Genomic DNA, 13,919 nt, shown 5'->3' on the forward strand with positions numbered 1-13,919 from the left:
AAATGGTAGGTCTACTTTAGGTTCTTTGGGAAATCTCCATAGAATTTTCCATAGAAGTTGCATTAGTTTGCAGTACCACCAACAGTATGTAAGAGTTCCTTTCTCTCCACATCCACACCAGCATCCGTTTAGGGATTTTTTTTTTTTTTTTTTTGCAGTTTCTGGCCAGGGCTGGGTTTGAACCTGCCACCTCTGGCATATGGGGCTGATGCACTACTCCTTTGAGCCACAGGCGCTGCCCCTGTTTAGGGATTTTTTTATTTTTTATTTTGAAACAGAGCCTCAAGTTGTCACCCTGGGTAGAGTGCTGTGGCATCACAGCTCACAGCAACCTCCAACTCCTGGGCTCAAGCGATTCTCCTGCCTCCGATTCCCAAGTAGCTAAGACTACAGGAGCCCACCACAACGCCCGGCTATTTTTTTGGTTGCAGCCATGGTTGTTTGGCTGGCCTGGGTTGGATTTGAACCCGCCAGCTCAGGTGTATGTGGCTGGTGCCTTAGCTGCTTGAGCCACAGGCGCTGAGCCTGTTTCGGGATTTGTTAATACAAGCCATTCTCATTTGAGTTACGTGTTATCTGAATATGATTTTGATTTGCATTTCCCCAGTGGTTAGAGACATTGAGCATTTTTTCATGAGTTTGTGGGCCATTGGTATATCTTCACTTGACAAGTTTTTGTTCATGTCTTTTGCTCACTTTTTAATGGGCTCGCAATTCCCATTAATATACCAATGTCATTTTTTGCAAATCTAGAAAAAATAGTTCTATGCTTTGTATGGAAACAGAAAAGACCTAATAGCCAATGCAATCTTATGGACTAAGAACAAAGCAGGAGGCATCACATTACCAGACTTCAAGCTATACTACAGGGCTACTGCAACAAAAACAGCATGGTACTGGCACAAAAACATATAGACTTAGGGATCAGAACAGAGAATCCAGAGATGAAATCATCCTCAAATTCCCATCTGATTTTTGAAAAAACAGATAAATATATACACTGGGGAAAATAATTCCTGTTCAATAAATGGTGCTGTGAAAACTAGATAGCTGGATGTAAAAGACTGAAACAGGATCCACACCTGTTACCACTGACCAAAATTAACTAATGATGGAAAAGACTTAATCTCAAAGCAAGAAACTGAGAATTCTAGAAGAAACTATTGGAAAACCATATAAATATATTGGCCTAGGCAAAGAATCCATGAAAAAAACCCCAAAAGCAATCACAGCAACAACAAAAATGAATAAATGGGACCTGATCAAATTAAGCACAGCAAGGACACAATCAAAAGAGCAAATAGACAACTCCAGAATGGGAGAAAATCCTTTTTTTTTGCAGTTTTTGGCCAGGGCTGGGTTTGAACCCGTCACCTCCGGCATATGGGGCCAGTGCCCTACCCCTTTGAGCCACAGGCGCACCGCCCAGGAGAAAATATTCTGATAACCAGAATCTACAAAGAACTCAAACAAACCAGCAAGAAACAACCAGAATCTGTACTTTTATTTATTTATTTATTTTTGAGATAGAGCCTCACATTGTCAACCTCAGTAGAGTGCTGTGGCATCATAGCTCACAGCAACCTCAAACTCTTGGGCTCAAGTGATTCTCTTGCCTCAGCCCCCCGAGTAGCTGGGACTATAGGTGCCCGCCACAATGCCAGGCTATTTTTAGAGATGAAGTCTTGTTCTTGCTCAGGCTGGTTTTGAGCTTGTGAGCTCAGGCAATCCACCTGCCTTGCCTCCCAGAGTGCTAGGATTACAGGCGTGAGCCACCATGCCTGGTCCAGAATCTGTACTTCTAAAAGATTCCTAAATGATTGACATATACATTAAAATTTGATATTTGTTAGTATAGGGGACACAAAGAGTCCCCTAGTTTGATCCTGCGTTCAAATCCTGGTTCTAGGCCTGGAGCGGTGGCTCATGCCTGTAATCCTAGTGCTCTGGGAGGCCCAAGAGGGTGGATACCTTGAGCTCAGGAGTTCAAGGGCAGCCTGAGCAAAAACGAGACCCTGTCTCTACCAAAAATAGAAAAACTAGCTGGGTGTTGTGGTGGGCACCTGTAGTCCCAGCTACTCAGGAGTCACTTGAGCCCAAGAGTTTGAGGTTGTTGTGAGCTGTGACAACACAGTACTCTACCAAGGGCACAGAGGAAGACTCTGTCTCAAAAAACAAACAAACAAAAACAAAATCCTGGGTCTATATTATTTGCTAACTCCATGATCTTGGGAAAGATCATTAAATTCTATAAGACTCAGTGTACCCATCTGGAAAATAGGGATTTTATTCCCTGCCTCATGGGATTGTTATCAGGATTAAATGATAGTGCTTATATTATTATTACTTAGCATGGTGGCTGGAACTAAGACGTAGTGATCAATTCATCATTACTTCCAATGCCCAACTGCCAGTGTGTAATCACATTTCCTTCCTTTTTTTCCCCTTCAGGACCGAAATAGCAGTGGAAGTCCACCTACGAGTCAGATCTAAGTCCCTAATGGAAAAGGTCCTCCCAGACCCAAATATTAATATAAGAACACTTCTCATCGTTTCCACTCCGTTCTAACTAGGAAGAGGGCTTTGTTTCTAAACTCCAAGGCTCAGAATCTGTAGGTCTGAGATTATGCAGATTTTGTTGTGATTGATCTGGTCATGCCAGGGCTGTCAGAGAAGTATATTATGGGTGACAAGATGACAGAACCCAACCTTTGAGCAAGCTGGATAAAAGTTAATGATGTGGCTTGCCACTGGGCTGATAGGACTTCCTGTCACAGCCTTGTATCAGCTGCTATGTGTCAATACAGTTAGGACTTTTTTTTTTTTTTTTTTTTTGCAGTTTTTGGCGGGGGCTGGGTTTGAACCTGCCACTTCTGGCATATGGGGCCGGTGCCCTACTCCTTTGAGCCACAGGCGCCGTCCCAATGACTTTTTTTAAAATAGCAGAACGGGTATCTCCAAGGAGTGTTGGTCCTTCCAAGGACAGAGGTTCTTTGGGAGGCCACTGGCTGACCCTAGCCATATTGCCAGACTCTTGAGACTTGAAGCACGACCTTAAGACCTGCCTTCGGACCCCATTTCTGAGCCACATGAGAAAATCTCTCCCCTTTCATAGATTGCATTTCTCAGCAAAATTGCTTACATTGGTGCTGAGGGGATCCTGTGAGGACTCAGCTTCCCTGGCACGTATATTATACACAAAAGGATCTGGTTGGTGATAGAACCCTTTGGCCAGTGCTCTAGATTTGGCCTTCCCTAAGTTCTGGCTTTTTTTTTTTTTGAGACAGAGCCTCAAGCTGTCGCCCTGGGTAGAGTGCTGTGGCATCACAGCTCACAGCAACCTCCAACTCCTGGGCTCATGCAATTCTCCTGCCTCCGACTCCCAAGGGGTTGGGACTATAGGCGCCCGCCACAACGCCCAGCTATTTTTTGGTTGCAGCCATCATTGTTGTCTGGAGGGCCTGGGCTGGATTCGAACCAGCCAGCTCAGGTGTATGTGGCTGGCGCCTTAGCCGCTTGAGCCACAGGCGCCGAGCCAGTTCTGGCTGTTTTTAAAAATTGTATCTATTGGGCAGCACCTGTAGCTCAAGGAGTAGGGCGCCGGTCCCATATGCTGGAGGTGGCGGGTTCAAACCTAGCCCCGGCCAAAAACCAAAAAAAAAAAAAATTGTATCTATCAACAGTCTGAAGATAAACCCCACGGTGGTGGGTTACAGGACAGGAATGCGTTCCCCACTGAGTTGCAGGAGCCTGGGGTAAAATCTTCAGTTGACAGTCTAACCAGACACTGTGGGAAAAGTGAGGGCAAATCTCTCTCTTTTTTTTTTGTGGTTTTTGGCCAGGGCTGGGTTTGAACCTGCCACCTCTGGCATATGGGACCGGCGCCCTACTCCTTGAGCCACAGGCGCCACCCTAGGGCAAATCTGTTAAAGAAGAAAGGCCAGGGCAGCGCCTGTGGCTCAACGGAGTAGGGCGCCAGCCCCATAAGCTGGAGGTGGTGGGTTTAAACCCAGACCTGGCCAAAAGCTGCAAAAAAAAAAAAAAAAAGAAGAAGAAAGGCCAAGTGTGACCATTAGGATGTGGGAGTAATTGTCTGAAAGGAGATTCTGTTCTGCCACTGCATCAAGCTCTTGGTCACTATTGGAGAAGTACGAATCTGCATTAAACCATATTTCCACAAAGCCAAAACCTAAATCAGAGACTATCTCTGAACACATGGCAGCCAGGCCCAAAGAAGGGAGGTAGAGAAGAGGAGTGGGGCTTCTGCAAAGATCATGGCCTCAAGGTGGGGATGGAGAAAGGGAACACACATCAGGCCAGTGGTGAGAAGAGGAGAGTTATTATGGAAGGCATCAATGTTGAATTGAAAGGGATGTTGTGTCCTTTGAAAGACAGAAAATGGACTGGGCATGGCGGCTCATGTCTGTGATCCTAGCACTGTGTGAGGCTGAGGTGGGTGGATCCCTTGAGCTCATGAGTTCAAGACCATCCTGAGCAAGAGTGAGACCCTGTCTCTACTAAAAATAGAAAACTAGCCGGGTGTTGTGGCAGGCACCTGTAGTCCCAGCTACTTGGGAGGCGGATGCAGGAGAATCGCTTGAGCCCAGGAGTTGGAGGTTGCTGTGAGCTGTGATGCCACAGCACTCTACCCAGGGCAACAGCTTGAGGCTCTGTCTCAAAAAAAAAAAAAAATAGAAAAACTAGCAGGTCATTGTGGCAGGTGCCTATAGTCCCAGCTACTCGGGAGGCTGAGGCAGGAGGATCGCTTGAGCCCAGAGTCTGAGGTTGCTGTGAGCTATGGTCATGTCACAGCGCTCTACCCAGGGCGACAGAGTGAGACTGTGTCTCAAAAAATAAATAGATGTTGTCTTTTCTAGTGTGCACTAAGATCAGTCCGGGGGAAAGAGTTACACGCCCCATCTAGAACAGCGCCTGTTTATCCCTGTTTTCTGTGTCCAGTCTCTGACCCAGGTGTAGATGTTAAGATGGAGTTTTGTTGAGGATCCTTTAAGAAGCCCAGAGTACATTTACTGCAAGCCTCTCATCCCGGGATGTATTACCTCCCTGCAGAGCCCCAGCTGATTAGGTGGGTGGTATGTTTTCTTAGATTGGATTTGCTTGAGTGTTTAGTACAGTGGTTCTCAACCTTCCTAATGCCTGCATCCTTTAATACAGTTCCTCATGTTGTGGTGACCCCCCAACCATAAAATTATTTTCATTGCTACTTCATAACTGTAATTTTGTTATGAAATAATTTGTAATTTTGTTAATTTTGTTATGAATCGTAATGTAAATATCTGATATGCAGGATGTATTTAGGTGACCCCTGGGAAAGGGTCGTTTGACCCCCCCAAAGGGGTTGCGACCCACAGGTTGAGAACCGCTGGTTTAGTGAGTTGAGCCCTCCCAGCACTGCAGCTGCTGGGACAAACCCAGAATCCTTTCACTCAGGGTCATACAGGCTGTCCTGGAGAGGGTGGACAGCATTGCAATTAATACCAGTTATTCAAGAACCGGCACCGAGATGCTACATAGTCCCCACATAGGATCACTTGAGCTCACCAACCAAAGAGCCTTGACTCCTTCACCCACACTTAGGTCACCCATGTCAACCAGTGCCTCCTGTAGCCATTACCCTGACCCTTCTGAGTTGCAAGCTTCACAAGCCTTGTCCTTCCCAATGATTCAGACAACATGGAATAACTGTAAAAAGAATGAAGGAAAAGTGGCGCTTGAAATCTGACTGACACTAGACCAGTTAGTTTGAATCTGTGTGCTGCCTCGCACTGGTGTGCAATGAGAGGATCCTACGTATGCTGCAAAAATCTCTAAATATTATTAAATTATTCTTGAAAGAAGTTCAAAGCACAGTAAGCATATTCTTACAAAGTCTCACTTTGTCGCCCTTGCTGGAGTACAGTGGCATCATAGCTCACAGCAACCTCAAACTCCTGGGCTCAAGTGATTCTCTTGCCTCAGCCTCTTGAGTAGCTGGGACTATAGGCGCCCGCCACAACACCCAGCTACTTTTAAAAATGGGGGGTCTCCCTCTGGCTCAGGCTGGTCTGGAACTTGTGAGCTGACGCAATCCACCCACCTTGGTCTCCCACAGTGATAGGATTACAGGCTGACCCACTGCACCTGCCTTGTTTTTTTTGCAGCTTTTGGCCGGGGCTGGGTTTGCACCTGCCACGTCTGGCATATGGGGCCGGAGCCCTACCCCTTTGAGCCACAGGCGCCGCCCTGCACCGGCCTTCTACTAATTTTTTTGATCAACATAATTTAAGTGTGTCATGGAAGCTTATCGGTTCAAGAGTGCTGTAAGATAAAAAAGGTTGAAAAACACTGCTCTAGGGCGGCGCCTGTGGCTCAGTCGGTAAGGCGCCGGCCCCATATACCGAGGGTGGCAGGTTCAAACCCGGCCCCGGCCAAACTGCAACCAAAAAATAGCCGGGCATTGTGGCGGGTGCCTGTAGTCCCAGCTACTCGGGAGGCTGAGGCAAGAGAATCGCTTAAGCCCAGGAGTTGGAGGTTGTTGTGAGCTGTGTGAGGCCACGGCACTCTACCGAGGGCCATAAAGTGAGACTCTGTCTCTACAAAAAAAAAAAAAAAGAAAAACACTGCTCTAGATTGTTTGCTCCAAATCTCTTCTTGCATTTGGTATCTGGGCCTCACCCTCAGCCAAGTTACCTTTTTCACATCCTTTGACTCATCTGCAGGACTGTGTGAGAATCAATGAGGTCTAGCTTTAGTGCCAGCCCCACAGGTTCTTCAGTACTGGTAAATACACAGCAAATGCCTGGTTTCTTTTTTTTTTTCTTTGTTTTTTACGATAAAACTGTTGAAATCACTGTTGATGCTGCCTGAATTTTTCGCAAAGTAATCAAAACTGGAGTATCAGTGTAAAACCATTTTTCATTAACTTAAAAAGAGGTGAGAAGACAGTTAGAAACAAACGCACTGTTAAGATGAGCAAAAACCTACTTCGCATGCGCAGAAACTCACGCCCTAGCGGTGAACATGACTTTGTGGGCAACCGGGCACCAAAACAGCGAGTTACAGTCGGCTTGAGGTTATGTATGGTGATGCAAAAGAGCAAACCCAGGCAGTGGTAAATCTAAGAAATCCTATTTGGGCTCTGGAATGCATTTTATATGTCCATATTTTCTTTTTCTTGGCAGGGGACTTACTTTTCTAATTATGTTTCCCTTTGGCTATTATTAAAATTAGTCTGCATTCCCCAAGCACATACTACTGACAGCATGTAAGTGTCAGGGTAAAGTCTACTTAGGACTGCTTGAACATACGCAAGGCTTGGCGCCTGTCGCTAAAGTGGCTAAGGTGCCAGCCACATACACCAGAGCTAATGGGTTTGATTCTGGCCCAGGCCCGCCAAACAAGGACAACTATAACCAAAAAATAGCCAGGCGTTGTGGCGGGGCCTGTAGTCCCAGCTACTTGGGAGGCTGAGATAAGAGAATCACTTAAACCCAAGAGTTTGAGGTTAGTGAGCTGTGACGCCACAGCACTCTACTGAGGGCAACATAGTAAGACTCTGTCTCAAAAAAAAAAGATGTGCTCCAGGTGAGGCTTGAACTCACAACCCCAACATTACTAATACTGTTATATAAGTACCATGTGCTAACCAATTGCACCACTGGAGCTCCGTTTACCCTGTCACTCAGCAGAGTATTTCGGTTGTTCACAGCCCCGTGACCTCACGGGACAGTTGTGCCTTGTGTTCCATATGCAAATAAAAATTAAAAAAAAAATAGCCCCTGTTGTGGCGGGCACCTGTAGTTCCAGCTACTTGGGAGGCTGAGGCAAGAGAATTGCTTAAGCCCAAGAGTTGGAGGTTGCTGTGAGCAGTGATGCCACAGCACTCTACCCAGGGCGACAGCTTGAGACTCTGTCTCAAAAAAAGAAAGAAAGAAAGAAAGAAAGAAAGAAAATACACAAAAAATCAGCAAATCTGTATGGGTTTCTGTGCACATACGCACATACACACACACACACACACAGGATTATCATGCAAGAAACACAAGGATTAAGAATAGCAGAGTGGCAAGGAAGCTGTTGCCAAAGGCTTCCCCAAAGACCAGAGAACAAGATCAGGAAACCCTTCTTGGGTCAACACACACAATCCTTTATCTTCACTCTTTAACCACACTCATCATTTCTCAACAGCTTTTACCTGGTTGGATTGATGGATGAAGATGTTTTTCATCCATCTTATGCTTTTTTACAGAATTCCTAACACTTAAGAAATGTCAAGAGTGAGGGCGGCGCCTGTGGCTGAGTGAGCAGGGCGCCGGCCCCATATACCGAGGGTGGTGGGTTCAAACCCAGCCCCGGCCAAACTGCAACCAAAAAATAGCCGGGCGTTGTGGCAGGCGCCTGTAGTCCCAGCTACTCGGGAGGCTGAGGCAGGAGAATCACCTAAGCCCAGGAGTTGGAGGTTGCTGTCAGCTGTGTGATGCCACGGCACTCTACCGAGGGCAATAAAGTGAAACTCTGTCTCTACAAAAAAAAAAAAAGAAATGTCAAGAGCGAAATGTACATTTAATTCCATACATGGACACTCATGCTGAGAAACGCATTTCTTTAGATTTTACTGATTAATGATGAACTTGTCTCTTCAAACACTGATTTATAGGCCCAGCGCGGTGGCTCACACCTGCAATCCTAGCACTCTGGGAAGCCGAGGCAGGTGGATTGCCTGAGCTCAGGAGTTTGAGACCAGACTGAGCAAGAGTCAGACCCCCATCTCTACTAAAAACGCAAAAACCAGCCAGGGGTAGTAGTGGGCACCTGTAGTTGCAGCTACTTGGGAGACTGAGGCAAGAGGATTTCTTGAGCCCAAGAGTTTTGAGGTTGATGTGAGCTATGATGCCTTGGTACTCTACCAAGGACACCTGAGTAAGACTGTCTCAATAAAACACCAAAATGAAAACAAACAGTGATTCATAAAAATTGAAGTTTACATGAAAACTGAACTTGGGACAATTATTTGCATATTCTAATGACTCCTTGACCATTGGATGCAGTAACCAAGGTCTAGTTAATAAACATTTTCTAATACTCTCATCTCTATTTTGTGTAGTGGATAAAGTTGCTTCAAGGCATCTGGGCTTGAGGACACATCAAAAGTATTTTATCCTAATAGGATAGGAATGAATTCCAGGTCACAACAGCTCCTTTGAAGCATTCCCAAGCATAAACCACGGTACTAATGGGCTGTGTTCTGAGAGCATCTTCCCAATTGCTTTGTCCAATGTCTTCACTGGTGATGACGGGAAAACGAACTACCAAAAATGAGCGAGCATCCTAACCGTGCACTCTGGGATTATAACACTATAAAGCCAAATTGCTCCTCATTCTAGTCAATGTTTATTTCCTGAAAAACTACCTAGATTAATCTGGGCCAAAATGTAGTAAAAAGTAGATAAGCAATGCTATGTGGCATTTGGCTCACTAATGGACTAGAATTCTTGTTAACATATGTCACCTTTTGGAGTTTTTTTTCACATACATAAAAAGGAATTTGAGGGCTGGCGCCTGTGGCTCAGCGGGTAGGGCGCTGGCCCCATATGCCGAGGGTGGCGGGTTCAAACCCAGCCCCGGCCAAACTGCAACAAAAAAATAGCCGGGCGTTGTGGCGGGCGCCTGTAGTCCCAGCTACTCGGGAGGCTGAGGCAAGAGAATTGCCTAAGCCCAAGGATTTGGAGGTTGCTGTGAGCTGTGTGAGGCCACGGCACTCTACCGAGGGCGATAAGGTGAGACTCTGTCTCTGCAAAAAAAAAAAAAAAAAAAAAGGAATTTGAGAAGAATTAGGAGTTATAAAAAAGTAGAAGCTAAATTTGTCGAGTATATTATGGAATGCAGAATTGTATTTTCTCCCACTAAAAGTTGGGAGAATTTTCTGAGTATTTTTCTGTCATTCTTTAAAAAGTAGAAAGATGTATTTGATAGTGTAGTATTTGCTTAACAGTGAAATCACACACACACCTCCCACTAGCAGATAACTATTATTATTAAATTATCCTTTGGCTGTGTAGACAGACATATTTTGCTCACACAAAAGGAGAAGTAGAAGTTTGTGTACCACCATCTGCATCCGTTTTTATTTTGGTTCTGTAATTGCAAATGACAATTTCTACTTCACATAAATTGTTAGGTTTCAAACACTCAGTAGCTAAAGTTTAAAAATTTAAGGGCATTGTGGCAGGTGCCTATAGTCTCAGCTACTTGGGAGGCTTAGGCAAGAGAATAGCTTAAGCCCAGGAGTTTGAGGTTGCTGTGAGCTGTGATGTCACAGCACTCTACTGAGGGTGACATAGTGAGACTCTGTCTCAAAAAATAAATAAAAATATAAGTCATTCTTTGCAGCATTTTTTAATCAAAATAGGTCTAATTACTAGTTTGAAATAAAATATAAATCTGAAGTTGTAATTTTTTTTAAGGTACAGATAAGGTGAAGTGTTTCAGAGAAAAATAACTTATTAATGACTTTATAAAACATAACCCTTTCACATGCTATTAACTTTGGAAAAGTAGGGTCTTCTCCTAACAAGACTTTTAGTCTATCTCATACTCTTAAGATTTTTAAATATTCATCTTGCCTTTATTCTTTTTTGGGGAGTAGGAATGAGCTTTGCCAACTGGTTAGAAGCCAAGAGTTATCCAGTCAGACCTGAATGGGAAAAAATCTATGATTTGTTTATTTCATAGTTCAAGTTCAAAAGCAAGAGACAATTTAAGTAACAAAAGGGTAACAGGTAAAAATGCAAAGAAAACAAATGAGTAAGTCAGAAGAACCTTCAAGAATATTTAATTCTGAAAACGTTACTGATTTAGAGAACTTGACTGAAAGAAAACAGCTGGGTAGAGTTCAAGGTTTTAAATTAAAAACAATCTAACGAGGTCTATGGGGATAACTCTTTGAGCCATATTTTGGAGACCAGATTCATTTTTACCAAGTAAAAGTAATGGCAGTCTAAGCTAAAAAGGAAATTCCTCACAACTGAGGTAGTTACTAAGTATCAGCACATTTTCCAAGTTCTCACAAGACAGCTTAGCTATTTACAATCTATTTTTCCTCATATATAAATGGAGTGCTTTTTCAAGTTTATGTCTTCTGTGATTTGTTAAAAAAAAAAAAAACAACACTATACACACCAGCCAGAATATGCCTATTTTATTAACATCATGCTTTAATAAATAACTGGCTACTTCTAATAAAATTAAGCCTCTGTTTACAACAGCCCCCAATATTCCATTTTGACCATTCTGCATAATTTGGTGTAAAAAGTTGAATGAAATGTAGACCCTGAGCTATCAAGTAATTATGTTTCAATATAAAAATAGAGAATTACTCTTAAAACTGAAGATTGAACAATAACACAAACAACCTCTTTGTGGGCTTTAGGTTCTATAGGATTGGTTGGCATCTTAATGGCTGTCAAAAGCAGGAAGAGACGTGCAGAATTTGTCTTTCTGAAGACTTTCAGGAACTCCTTTGAAAGTGATTTGTTACATTCTCATAGTTTTATGAGCTGTCATTTGGTAAGGAAACAAGAAAAGGGTTCCCAAGGGGCCAAGGCAGTTGTTAAGTCTTTGGCCTGGGACAACACATGTGGCCTCTGCCAGTTCACCCATGTGGCTAAAGGTCACTGCTAAGATGTAGTCTTCTCAGCTTTACCTACCCCCATCCTTCCCCCCCAAAACATGAGAAACTGGACACAAAGTCCTCCCCCAAGTGGGTTGCTTGGCTGATATGGGAAGTACACAGCTGTAAACCACTGTAAGACCTCTGCTTTACTGATAAGGGGGGGCTGGGCAAGAAAAAAAGACTCCAAGACTCCCTATACTTTCTTAAAACAAAAGCTGGGATCCAAAAACAAATGCAAATACACATGCACAGACAAAAACTTTGCTTGAGTGTTGACAACTATTCCCTGAGCCCAGGCTGTACCCCCAATTCTAACTAGCTCCTGGACAGCTCCGTGTTTATGGTTGGGTTTGAAACCTGGACCACTGTAACAAGGTGGACTGAGATTGTTGGTACTTACTGCTGCCATTGGCATACACATATTGATTCAAAGGTCAGTGTGGACATGAAAATTAGCACACAGTGTGGCTTGTTAACTTGCCTGGTTTTAAGAAATACACCCCCAAATCTAAGTGTGAACATGTCATAACTGGGACATCCTCAGTGCCGTCTATCTTTCAAGGGAGACTATCAAGAAATCTTTTTCTACATGAATTACATTTTAAGTGGGTTCAAGAAAACGGATCTATATCTTAGCTTATGTATTTCGACTCCAACCAAAATGGGTAGTCTGCAGTCTCTTCTAATCCAGATATGAATGAAATATGTGTAACCTTCTTCTTGGATTTATGCTTGAATACTATCTGGCAAGTGGCTCAGAAGCCCACTTTGTGCCTTCACATTCTGTCCCAACTTAATGATAATTACAAACCCCAAATCACCTCCACTTCTCTCCAGATAAGGCAACTAAAATAACAGGGATAGATGGAAATTTTGCTGCTTGTTGGGCTTTTTCTTTTAATAAGATAACATGATAAATAAAACCTGCTTCTGTACAGCTATTTAATATTTCAGAAATACGTACATGTTACATGCCAAGAAAGGACCCTGGTTTTCTTGTAAGAAACAAGGTGACATCATAATTGGAAAAAAAAACCCCACAAACAAAATGAGAAAAGAACAAACAAACAAACAATAGAGTGATAAAATCACAAATGCACAACTAACTACAGTTCTGTACCTACACTGTTAGCCACGTTTAACAAGATTCTGAGGAAGCAGGAGCCAACTTAACATACAAGCCCCTTTTCCCCTCAAAACTCAATGAAGAAACAAAGTCAGCATTTTTTTAAACCAGTGGCCACATAGTAAAAACTGTACATTGCTGTCCATTCATTTAAAAAGCAAAGTCACTAGAATGGTATAAAAGTGATAACCGGTGCCTTTTAACTCTTTGATGATGAACACTTTTTCTCAGCGTTTGAGAATTATCTCCACTCTCTCTGCATGAGCAGGAGGAACAAGATGCAGAGGACAGCGAGGAGGCAGGGCTGCTCCCCAGGACAGGCACCAGCGCTGTCGGCTTTATCGTTGGCGCTCTTCCCAGCGTGGTCTGTGGCGTTGTACTCGAACTCCGAGATGCACTGCTGATACTCACAGCCACTTCCACTTCCTTCTCCACTATTTTCGTCAGCTATTTTTTAAAAAACAGAATAGAGATTTCATTCCCCCTGTTTTCATCACGAAGCATACAAGAACAACTTGTACTTTAAAATCACGAATGCTTACTGATATCAAAGAAGTCCACGTCATTCCCATTGTAAGCATTCTTCATTTTACTGGTCATAACCCGAAGAGCCATGATTTGACGGAGGATCACTCCATCTGGTTTGCTAGCGTCAACCTGGACCTCTGGGTTGTTACCCTGATTGGCTAATCCATTTCCTGTTACTGCAAACAGGTACCTAAAATGAGAAACAACCTCAGCAAGAAGATTAGGAAAGCAAAAAGTTTGAGAAAATCATCAAATATTTCTGCTAGACTCTACTATTTCCTCAGAGTGCAATTAAATGGAAGTTCTTCAATTCCCAATGAACACTAATACCTCCTTTTTCTGGGTATGTCTTGTTTCTCCAAATTGACCATAACCTTTTTGAAAGCTACCCCTTTTCTGGAGGCTGCAGGGAGAGTCAAAGTAAAGTGCCCTCTAGTGGGGACTAACCGAAGTTACTGTGTGTGTGGGGGGTGCACAGGACATCAATAGGCCAGAGAGTATGACCTTTTTTTTGATACAGAGTCTCACTTTGCTGCCCCCGGTAGAGTGCCGTGGCATTATAGCTCACAGCAATCTCAAATTCTTGGGTTCAAG

The 13,919-nt window shown here is 43.6% G+C and overlaps 1 protein-coding gene and 1 non-coding gene across 2 annotated transcripts in view; both read right to left on the reverse strand.

The window, feature by feature from the left end:
• Positions 1-7,576: 7,576 nt before the first annotated feature.
• TRNAI-UAU (transfer RNA isoleucine (anticodon UAU)) lies at positions 7,577-7,664 on the reverse strand. Its single transcript is given in 2 exon segments — positions 7,577-7,612; positions 7,627-7,664. It is a non-coding gene; the product is annotated as a tRNA-Ile (tRNA).
• Positions 7,665-11,182: 3,518 nt separating this feature from the next.
• Positions 11,183-13,919, reverse strand: part of GPC4 (glypican 4) — a 127,685-nt gene continuing 124,948 nt past the window's right edge. Inside the window, exons 9-10 of the mRNA XM_053580482.1 lie at positions 13,340-13,515; positions 11,183-13,244 (exon numbers count right to left, since the gene is read on the reverse strand). Coding sequence (XP_053436457.1) covers positions 13,039-13,244; positions 13,340-13,515 — 382 coding nt within the window. The 3' untranslated portion in view covers positions 11,183-13,038. The remainder of the gene's footprint in view (positions 13,245-13,339; positions 13,516-13,919) is intronic.

The sequence above is a fragment of the Nycticebus coucang genome, chromosome X (assembly GCF_027406575.1).
Source record: "Nycticebus coucang isolate mNycCou1 chromosome X, mNycCou1.pri, whole genome shotgun sequence".
Classification (NCBI taxonomy): Eukaryota; Metazoa; Chordata; class Mammalia; order Primates; family Lorisidae; genus Nycticebus; species Nycticebus coucang.